The following is an 11,977-nucleotide window of genomic DNA, read 5'->3' on the forward strand; positions in this document are numbered from 1 at the left end:
GTGCACTACATAAGGATCAGGGAGTAATTTGAGACACACCCTTGCTCTGTAGATACCAGGAAGTTTGTGCTATGTTTTGAATGAATTATATGTTGTGTGTGAGAGACTGTTTATCTGTGTGGTATCATTATGATAATGATAATGAGCTGTGGGTTATAAATACTGACAAACAGCATCAGAGCAGCACTGCTTTGGTTCTGCTGCAGAGGTAAGACTCTTCCTTGAGCTATATTAACACAAGATAGTTTCCTCTGTATAATATTCCTGTAGTGTGGCCTGTGCTCTAGTAAATTCCTCAGATTTACCTGTTCAGAAACACTTTGTGGCCTGATTGTTTCCACAGAAATAGCAAAAGGATACAGAGAGATAGAGAAAAAAAAAACATAACCACTAAATAAATCAGTTAATAATATTTAACTCCCTGTGTTTTGTTGTTAAGATGGAGTTCAGTATCAATCAGACGTGGGACAGCTCTCTAGTGGACCACGATGCGGTGAAGATCCGTTTCTCTCCTGGTGATGGAGGGATGAAGATGGAAGTGTGTGCTCCGTACTTTAATGACCCTCCAGCCCCCCCGGGGCCACCAGGACAGCCCTTCCCAGGACTCTGGGACTACGAGGGTAGGGGACTTTTATTTTTCATCATTTTTTTATTTTTGACTTTTGGGTAAGCTTTTTTTTTTTTTTGTAGGCATTCACTGGTGTAAAAATTCCACTCTTGTGCCTCTGGTTCACATTAAATAAGATAAACTATTTGCATTCTCAGTAAGGCCATGGGGCTTTAAATGTCATGCAACTAACATTCTGAAAACTCCTTTATTGGTGAACAACACTCTACTGCCACTGGTCTGCTTTAAATGGTGAAGCAGTTACACTTTGTTGCCTCTGGTCTACAGAGGGAGATTAGTGTCAAAATACTTAAAAAATATCTAAATTATATTCCACCAATTAGACACAAATCACAAATATGTTTCACAAATAATTATGTCCCAGACTGTGTCTCACAGTCTGCAATTTGTACAAATACAGTTAAATTCATGAATACATGTTTTTGGTTTTCATAGTTTTATCAATGCCTTTGTTTAAAATTGCATTTGTTTACATTTTAATTGCATGTTTTTCATAGTCTCTAATATGTGTTTATAGAGTACTGAATCTGCATTTGTGCATCATAGCACTTGTTTTTCATGATATATTTTAGTTAATTTACTCTCGCAGGTTTTAGAATTTTGAGTTTTTGCTGAACAAGCTACTGCTAGGGGGCACTATAGTTTTTGGAGGTGTGGGGACCATTCTCACATACCTGTCCTAATGAGAATTTATTAATCAGTACGATTAATCCACAAAAGGCAGATTTAACACTTTATACATAAATATTAAATCTGAGAAAAAGACATTATAAAAATATGCATAAATATACATAAATAAATGTAGACCATGACTATTATTATTATTAGTATTATTAACAAATTTGTTAAGTATTTTTTTTGTGTGTGAATATATTTTTATTACATTTTTATTTCCACACATAACACACACAAAAAAAGAAAAAGAAACAGACGCACATGTGAGGGAGAAAGCAAAGAGGGAAAAAAAAAGGTGAAAGTATATAATACACTGCATACAATTTCACAAGTCAGCCAGTTTGTCTTTAACAAAAGCAGTAGCTTTGGGCCATCTCTCATCCGTTGTAGCCTTAGCAAAAACACAGAGTTTAAACATACCACAGACTCAGCTCAAAATTTAAGAATAGTTTCCTTGACCGTGGTACAGGCCATAATTATTTCCTTTTCACAAAAGTTTACATTAATAGTGGAATCATCTCCAAGCAGAAACCAAGCTGGAGAACTGGAAAAATATTCACCTAACAAGGAAGATAACAAAGTAACAGCTGTTTTAAATTTGTTAAGTATTTTGACACTTCTGTCACACAAGTATATTGACACATTTCTCTCAATAAATAATTGTACAAATTATATTCTGGTGCCACCGTAAATGGTGCAGCAGTTAGATTGTGTGGGTGTTGTTTCTTGTGCAGTGGTGGAGTCGTTCTTCCTCAACAGCCACAGTGAGAAGTATCTGGAGGTAGAAGTTTGTCCGTAAGTGTTTTTATCAGTAAATGAAATTGAAAACTCTCATATGTCTGAGTTCTACTGTTCTAATTTACATAATTAGTTATTTAATAACCATATTAATTGGTGTGTTTCATAGACACGGACAACACCTTATTCTGCTGCTAAATGGAAAACACAATGCATTTATGGTAAGAAAACACACAACCTGAACGTTCTGGGGTATCCCAGTTGGTTGCTAGTGTGTTGCTAGGCCACTGCTGCAGTATCCCAGATGGTTGTTAACGTGTTACAATTTTGTTACTATTGTGTGTTAAATGATCATTCATACACACCCTCCTTCATCTTTTTGTTTCCTCTTCTTTCAGCAACAGCTTCCCTTGTCCTTTGTTGCTACGATAACAGGGAATATGTGGAAGGGGGAGGGGCTTATCCCCTGGAGCTACTTCCCTCCTGGCGTGGATAAGATGAATTCATATGCCATTCATGGCTCAGGAAGTGGGCGGAGCTACGAGGCCCTTTACCCCATTCCCAAAGAGGACCTCCAGCAGGGACAGGGGCCCGATTTGTGAGCATTACACACACATAAACACACAAACAAACACCCACCTTTGATTTATAAAAATCTATAAAACTGCACCGACTGCACAGTCTTACTGTGGTCCCTCCATTCCACTTTAAATAATGCAGCAGTTACATTCTGGTGCCTCTGGTCTACCTGAAGCAAATGCACCTCAAATAGTGCAGCAATTACATTCTGGATCCTTCCGTTCATCTAAATAGTTGTGTTTACCTGCATCAAGTTTGAGCTTTACTGAAAATTCTATGAAAACTTTTAATAGCCACATCCTATGTTTATATTTACTGTTTGTTGTTGTTGTATATGTTTATAGTCACCGCCTGGAGTACTTTCAACCCTTCCGCCTGCAGTGCATCATGGGAGAAGAGTGGGTTCAGCCTGAGTCTGATCTGTGGAAGAACACAGTGTAGATTCTGTAAAGCTGCTTTGTGACAACGTCTGTTGTAAAAAGTGCTATATAAATAAATTTTGACTGATTGATTGAAATAAATGAAGCTTGAAACAGCTGCTCCCAGAACAGTTATTATAGGACAACCAGCAGAATTTAGTGAGCTGATTAGACAGTGAGCTGAGAAATTAATCCCAATGTTTGTTACACTTTACAACATTTATTACAATTATAACAGGTTTATTACAGATTAACAGAGGTTAATTATAGATATAACAGGTCTAGTATATAATATTACAAGTATATTAACATATATATTAAATGTGCTAGTTATAACAGGACTAAGAAAACTGATCTGAGATCATAGCTGTGGGGATTTAATCCAACCTTCATAAAATAAATGTTAAATAAATGACCAATAAATCACTGTCTCCTTTTTACTCATTTCTTGCTCTCTCCCTCTTATCACTCTCTCTCTCTCTCACTCCCTCACTCACTCTCTCTCTCCCTCTTATCTCCCTCTCTCTTTCTCACAACACACATACACTCTCTCTCTCCCTCTCTCTCTCTCTCTCTCTCTCTCTCTGCTCTGAAAGAGTTTCAGAGAGGGAACACCAATTAAAATGGATGGAGCTCAATAATGGATTAAAGAAAGGAATAAAGAGTGGGGATCAATGGCCCAGATAGAGAGAGAAGGAAAGTGAGACAGAGAGAGAGGTGAGTGAAGGGGACAGAAAGATAGACATGGCAAGAGAGAGTGAGAGACATACAGAGAGAGAGAGTGATAGATAGTTACAAAGAGAAAAACAGTAAAGGATAAAAGGTTTGAAGTAAAAAGAGTGAAGGAGTGCAAAGAGGAGAGGAGGATAAATAAAAGGGAGAGAATGAAGGGAGAGAGAGATGCCAACAGAGTGACAGAAATAGAGTAAAGTGGAGTGAGAAAAAAAAAAAAAAAAAAGTAAAAGAGGTGGATTAACTGAGATGGAGAAAAGGATTAACAAAGTGGAACAAAAGTTTCTTCAAATGTCACGACTGAGAGGGAGGGAGAGAGAGAAAGAGGAGGCTCTCAACACTCTTCACTCTCTAAAATAACAAAAAAAAAAACAAGTAGGTTGAGTAACAGCCTGCACACGACAGAGTTAACCAGCGCTAACGAACCCGGGTGCTTGTGTGGAGGTGAGCTGAAGGCCGTCACACCCTTAATGATATGACAAGAACCAGTGGCCCAAATAAGGGTGGAATCTAATATGAGATAGAGAAGGTGAACAGAGAAAAGAAACAGAGAGAGAACTGGAACAGACAGACATACATTACATTATACACAGGGGTTGGACAATGAAACTGAAACACCTGTCACCTGTTAGTGTGGGAGGTTTCATGGCTAAATTGGACCAACCTGGTGGCCAATCTTCATTAATTGCACATTGCACCAGTAAGACCATGTGCATCCAATAGTTCAAACACTGTATCCTGAAGGTGGTGCTGTGTATCAGGATGACAATGCACCAATACACACTGCATGACTGGTGAAAGATTGGTTTGATGAACATGAAAGTGAAGTTGAACATCTCCCATGGCCTGCACAGTCACCAGATCTAAATATTATTGAGCCACTTTGGGGTGTTTTGGAGGAGCGAGTCAGGAAACATTTTCCTCCACCAGCATCACGTAGTGCCCTGGACACTATCCTGCAAGAAGAACGGCTTAAAATCCCTCTGACCACTGTGCAGGACTTGTGTATGTCATTCCCAAGACAAATTGACGCTGTATTGGCCGCAAAAGGAGGCCCTACACCATACTAATAAATTATTGTGGTCTAAAACCAGGTGTTTCACTTTCATTGTCCAACCCCTGTACATTATGTGATGTCACATTTTATGATTTCGATTTAAATGGGATACATTTAATCTGCACTGCATTGGCAATGTAGGCATTTAACCTGTCATTCCAATAAATCTTAATCTGAATCTGAGAAAGAGAGAGAGAGAGAGAGAGAGAGAGAGAGAGAGAGCTGTGCTGTACTCTGCAAATCCCCAAAATGACCTGGGACACTCTGGAGAAGCTGCACATGATCCTGACTCATGAGCCTGGGGCACTCAGCCCGTCAGGACTACATGGTGAAACCTAGCAGGACCTGCCCTCACTGTTTTTCAGAACTCCTCACTGTTGTTCATCAGATCCTCACAGCAATATTCCAACAGGGAGCGACAGTCCCAGGAGAGCTTCCTCCACTCGTTCTCTGCAGGAATGCTAATCAGGCCTCATTAGTGCCACGGACTAGAGTCAATGACGCGACCTCACTTCCTGTTTATGAAACAGAGATTAATTTATGCACCAACACATCGTAATTTATTCGAAAAAAAAAATACAATAAACAGACTCCGGACTCAACCGGACTCTGAGGAACTGAATGGATTCAGCCACAGAGAATACAAATGGAGACAGACATAGACCAGTGTACAGAGAGAGGGGGGGGGGGGGACAGAGAGAGGGGAGGAGAGAGAGAGGGAGAGAGAGAGGGAGGGAGAGAGAGAGAGAGAGAGAGAGAGAGAGAGAGAGGGAGAGAAAGAGACAGACAGAGAGAGAGAGGGAGAGAGAGAGAGAGAGGGAAAAACTAAAACAAGAAAATGTGGAGAGGGTGAGAAAAGAAAAAATAGAATGTGAAAAAGGAGAGGGAGGGGAAAATGAGAGGGCAAAGAAACGAGAAAAAAGATGAGAGAGATAGGAAAGCAGGGAAAGAGGGAAGGGACAGACAGAGAGAGAAAAATAAGAAGAGATAAAAGGAGGACAATAGAAGAGATAAATGAGATAAATGGGACTGCAGGCGAGGAATGGGGGAAAATGTAGAGAAATGCAAAACAAGAGCAAGAGACAAAGAGGACAAAGGAAAGGAAGGAGAGGAGAAGATGGGAAAGAGGAAATTAGAGAAAGAAAGTAAACAAGAGAGAACAAAAAAGGACAAAGGAGGTGAAAAGAGAGAGAGCGAGAGAGAGAGAGAGAGAGAGAGAGAGAGAGTTGCTCTTTTATTAAAGTGCTGATGAGCGCTACATGTTTCTGTAATTGATTCCATTTAGTCTTTAATGAACAGCTTGGTGGCGCTTGCTCATTTGTCTTAGTTTTCTCTGGAATCAGCTCTAACACAGCTCACATCACATCTAACCTCACCTCTAATATCACGTTTAATATACTTCTTATCACCTCTAATATCATCTCTAACACAGCTTTTATCACACATAACATCACCTTTAATATCACATTTAATATGTCTCATGTGTTTTTAAACCAAACATTGAAAAGCATGAGGATTACTCTATTCCTGCACCATATGCTTGGGTAATATTGACTTATTTTTGCTTTTTCTTAACACTTAAGGTGGAAATGTCTCCAAACTCGGCATTACGGGTAAAAAAAAAAAAAAAAAAAAAAACAATGACCCAATGACTTTTTTTTTACTTTTTTTTCTGTGGTAATTCAAACAATGAATGAAACTTACAGGCGAGTTAAACTTCAGCCACCTACAAAGAGCTGACATTTCTCCCCATCAAAAACACTAAATTAAATATGGCCCTCACAACTGTGTTTCCCCACAATTTTTACCCCACGTCCCGTTTAATGACCTTAATGACCTTCTTACAAAAATCCCACTCATCTTTCCCACAGAGAATTCCAACTCAGACCTGAAATTCCTTGCATGGGAACAGCATCCAGGACAGAAAGTTAACATCACTGAAACTAATCTACAATTCAGCAGCACATCTCGTCTTCAATCTCCCAAAGTTAACCAGCGTCACTCCACATCTCACCTTCTGCCTCATCCTCATCAATAGTCACACACTCTGCTCTCTCTCTCTCTCTCTCTCTCTCTCTCTCTCACACACACACACACACACACACACACACACACACACACACACACATTCATATCAAGTGATACTTACACAGGTCATGAACGGATCTCAGGGCTTCAGCTGATATGTTGAGCTGGGGGAGGGTGTGTAATCAAATAAAATTATGTTGACTACATGATAAAACCCATATATCTCTCATAATACACTGTACTGTATTATTACAACCATAAAGTGTAACTATATGGTTGTACTCTAGCCATTATCACCACAGCAACCGGCAGGTAAGCACTTATTACCAGAATTGATGTCCAATGCTAAAAAATGAGTTAATCCGGTAAAGTTAGCAGGCGTTAGCACTCGCCCTTGTTCATCAAGAAAAAATATCCTTATAAACTGGCTTGAAAGTCTGATACAACCTCTCTGGTTTTAACATGCTCCTTTGAGAATGTTACTCTGAGAACCAGGGGTGAAAATTTGATGGGTTCCTTCCTGGGAACCTAATATAAAATAACTTACACTGTCCAGTTCCCTGACTGGAGAATCACAGAGACTCTGTCCTTTCAGATCTACAAAACCCTTGAATTCATTGAGTTGTTACAGAAGGAGCTTGAGACCACAGGGACTTGATCTGAGGTCTGATTAACGGACAAGGGAGGAACCAGTCGATGTCTGACCTTGAGGTGAGTCAGAACAGAGTGAGCAAAAGAACCCACTAGCTTCATTTATGGCTGTCCTCCAGCACAAACACTTACAGCTTTTTATGCCTGTTAAAGAATCGCTGTTTGTTTGATGATGCCGGCATGAGTTTCTGCACTGAATGTATTTAACAAGATAAAAGTTCCTTTAGTGAAATTCCTCAATGGGGGATATTTAGTTCGGTGTCTGGAATAAACAAAGAAACAAAAGCAGCATTTCTCCTGGAGGAGGGTAAAGCTGTGTATTGTGGTTGTTTGGGATTTTCCAGATGCACTGGGGGCATCGTTTAAGGCAGGGTGCTGGGTTTGTTGCTGTAAATGAATGAATTACTATCAATTAAAATTAAATTAATTAATTTTTCTGAACTATAAAACGAAATTTGGATTTTTTAGAGCTGATCTTAAAAGGACCAACAAACCCAAGCTCCTTTTAGATCAGAATAGATTCTGAAAACAGCATTCATTTGGCTGCATACCACCACCGGACACTCACTGCTGCTGTTTCACTGGGAAAATGTTTCCATGGTTACACTACACCCATTTCCAAGGATATGGCACTTCTGTTTCCATAGTTACACTACACGTATGTCCATTGTTACACTACATCCATTTCCATGGTTACATTACACCCATTTCCAAGGATATGGCACTTCTGTTTCCATAGTTACACTACACTTATGTCCATTGTTACACTACATCCATTTCCATGGTTACATTACAGTTCATTAAATTATTTTACTGTAACTTCTGTTTCCACAGTTCTGTTCCCATAGTTTCTCTACACCTATTTCTGTGATTGAGCTACAGCCATATTCATGTTTATGCCACATCCATATCTATGGTTACCCTCCATCCTTTCCATGGTTATCTTGCAGGCATGTCCTTGGTGATGCTCTTTCCTTTTCTGGGCAAACAGGTGTAGTTCATATCTGTTCCATAGGAACCCTCCATCACCACCAGCCACTTGGATTTATTATGTGGGAGCGCTCCAGGTGCCCCTTGGGTGGGCAGGAGGGGCATCTGTAGGCATCCCAGGGCCGAGCAGACCCCCAGCCACTGGGAATATGTTATACACCTTCATAATATCCTCGTCCTCTCTCTCTCTCTCTCTCTCTCTCTCTCTCTCTCTCTCTCTCTCTTTCTCACACACACACACACACACACACATATACACACTATCGCACCAAACACTCAGCTGCGGAATTACAGTGTATTATCCCGATTATGAAAATGCGAGGCTGCGAAACACAACGTACAAATGAAATGGAAATGCAAACACGACGCCCCATCTCTCCATCACAAGAGCGAGGGAGTGAGAGAATGAGGGAACAGAAAAGAGAACGAGAGAGAACCGAGGCCCGGGTCCTTTGATGATTCCACTCTAATCTTATCCAGTGGAAAATCTCATTTCATTTTCATATTATCGCTCTCTCTTTTGCTCCCTCTCCCTCTCTCTCCCCCCTCCCTCGCCCTGAGGGGTGTTTCTCCGCCATGAACATTGCGCTGTTGATTGTAACTCGTTTATTTTTAACACTCCTTTTTGCCAGCAGCGATCTGTTTGCCTTCACTGCCTGCTTCCCGACAATGAGACGGCTCTGGCCTCCACGGTGGACCCTTCTCACAAGTGGAAGCCAACAGAGCTCTTGCTTTTACAGAGTACACACACACACCCACGGTCCAGCGGCAGTCGCTCACATTAGCCAAATGCTCCTCACTAAGTGCTAAGCTACGTAGGAAGATTAAAGCACCCATAACCAAAGAGAACTAGGTTTGTTTCACCCTCCTCTCAGTGACTCAAAGCCCACAAGGCCCACGTCAGCCCACAGGGTCTGTAGCCCATTCCAGGTTCCTTGTGGTTGTGATGTAAGAAGAATGAGAGCAATAAGCTGTTAGTATACTCATCCAATGACATATTGACATTTCCTCACAATGGGAACATAGCAAATATTGTTCTCTAGACTGTTCCTGAGCAGAAAGACCCCGACCACTGCAATTCCAAGCTTATACACACAGGGTTACTGGAATTCCAAAGTTAAACCATCAGGGTTACTGAAATTCCAAAGTTAAACAAACAGGGTTACAGGAATTCTGAGCTTATACAAAAAGAGTTACTGAAATTCCATGCTTATATACACAGGATTACTGGAATTCCAAGCTTATACACACAGGGTTAGTGGAGTTCCAAGCTTATTTACACAGGGATACTGGAATTTCATAGTTAAACAAACAGGGAATTCTGGAAGAAACAAGGAACAAACACTGGAATTCTGAGCTTGTACACACAGTATTACTGGAATTCTGTGTTTATACAAACAGGGTTACTGGAATTCTGAGCTTATATACACAGGGTTACTGGAATTCTGAGCTTATACAAACAGGGTTACTGGAATTCATAAGTAATCTAAACAGGGTTACTGGAATTCTGAGCTTATACAAACAAAAGGCCTTTAATGTCGAACTTATAAAAAAACACACAGGGTTATACACACAGGGTTACTGGAATTCTGAGCTTATACAAAAAGAGTTACTGGAATTTCAAAGTTATACAAACAGAGATACTGGAATTCCTAAGTAATCTAAACAGGGTTACTGGAATTCTGAGCTTATGCAAACAGGGTTACTGGAATTCACAGTCTAGGGTTGCTGGAATTACAAGCTTACACAAACAGTTGTTACTTGAATTTTGAGCTTACAGAAAACTGGTAACAATGGAATTCCAATGTTATAGATGACCAAGCCACTAGAACTCCTAGCCAATAATAATCAGTCATTGGAGTTAGAAGCAATAAGAACCAGATCTTTGGAGTTGCTAACCAATCATAACTGAGCCTCTAATGTTCACGTATGACAAGATCACAACACAGAGATGTAATGAAAATGACCATTTGAGGACCTTTATAACTGGGTAGCTTAGTCATGTTTTTCTTTGATTTCTCCAACAAAGGGACCTCCAACACCTCTGTCCTGGGACTGAACCAAAACACACACAAACACAGACATATTTAAGGCTTCAAAGGCTCAAAGACAGTGTGTGTGAGATCACACAGAGCAGAACGGATAAAGACCAGACACATAGAGAGAGGTGGAGAGTAATTTAACTCCTCTTCATAGCCTCTCTCTCTCTCTCTCTCTCTCTCTCTCTCTCTCTCTCTCTTTGTGTCCTCTACCTCACTTGCCCTCTCTCCTCGCCCAGTTCATTGGTCTGATCTCCTGCTGCAGGTGGGATAGACAGTAACAGGTAGGTGTCCACTTGTCGGATAATGGATAGTTCTTGGCGGAGACATGTCCAGGACATCCAGCTCAGTGAGGTCAGGCACTGAATCAGAGCAGAACCAAAGCATCACTGGGAAAAAGTAACTCATTAATGCAATTATAATAAATAAAGAAATGAGTGGAGAGTGTATGTGATGTGTGTGAACTCAGTGTAGCAGCTGTGTTTGTGTGTGTGTGTGTGTGTGTGTGTGTGTGTGTGTGTGTGTGTGTGTGTGCAATCAATTCTCCTCACACAGCTAATCACTCTCTCTCTCTCTCATCCTCTTACTGTCACTCAAACTCAACAGCTCTCCATTTATCAACTTCACCCTGCACTTAGAACACGCACACACACACACACACACACACACACACACACACACACACATACACACACACACAGCAGAGAGGGAGTGAACAGGAGCACTCTGCAGTGGGAAAAGTTTCAGGCCTGAATCCAATATAAGGAAATCCAGAGCTTTGGAAGGTCTCAAAATAACACCGTTAACCTCTTAACAAACTTCCTGTTTTGCTTTGTTTGAATTCTGCTCCAGAGCCAGAGATAAACACATAGAGTCAGGACAGAGTCATGGTTTATCCACTGTTTAACACATGGGCAGATCAGAGAGAGAGATATGATACACTTGTTCTGTCTGTTACAGTCAGAGTATTTCAAACTGTGGTTCCAGAACAGTGAGAACAGTGGAGAACTGCCTATAAGTGAGGCCGCCTCGAGTCAGTCTGAACACAGGCCCAGAAACACACAGCGTTTTCCTGTAGTAATTTCTTTGAGATTTTCTTTCCAAATCCGAAATCAGATAACGGGTCATTTCATGTCTTCTATTTTGCCATTAGGGCGGCACGGTGGAGCAGCAGGTAGTGTCACAATCACACAGCTCCAGGGACCTGGAGGTTGTGGGTTCAAGTACCACTCCGAGTGTCTGTGAGGAGTGCGGTGTGTACTCCCTGTGTCTGCGTGGGTTTCCTCCGGGTGACTGTCTGTGAGGAGTGTGGTGTGTTCTCCCTGTGTCCGTGTGGGTTTCCTCTGGGTGCTCTGGTTTCCTCCCACGGTGCAAAAACACATGTTTTTAGGTGGATTGGCGACTCAAAACTGTCCGTAGGTGTGAATGTGTGAGTGTGTGA

The 11,977-nt window shown here is 41.0% G+C and overlaps 1 protein-coding gene across 1 annotated transcript; it reads left to right on the forward strand.

Annotated features, from left to right (window-relative positions):
• The first annotated feature begins 64 nt into the window (after window positions 1-64).
• On the forward strand, window positions 65-3,447 carry c2h4orf33 (chromosome 2 C4orf33 homolog). The gene is made up of 6 exons (XM_066662049.1): window positions 65-208; window positions 440-620; window positions 2,038-2,098; window positions 2,211-2,262; window positions 2,440-2,639; window positions 2,965-3,447. Exons 2-6 carry the CDS (start codon window positions 440-442, stop codon window positions 3,059-3,061), a joined length of 591 nt encoding a protein of 196 aa, XP_066518146.1. The 5' UTR covers window positions 65-208; the 3' UTR covers window positions 3,062-3,447.
• Window positions 3,448-11,977: the final 8,530 nt, after the last annotated feature.

This window comes from Hoplias malabaricus, chromosome 2, assembly GCF_029633855.1.
Source record: "Hoplias malabaricus isolate fHopMal1 chromosome 2, fHopMal1.hap1, whole genome shotgun sequence".
NCBI lineage: Eukaryota > Metazoa > Chordata > Actinopteri > Characiformes > Erythrinidae > Hoplias > Hoplias malabaricus.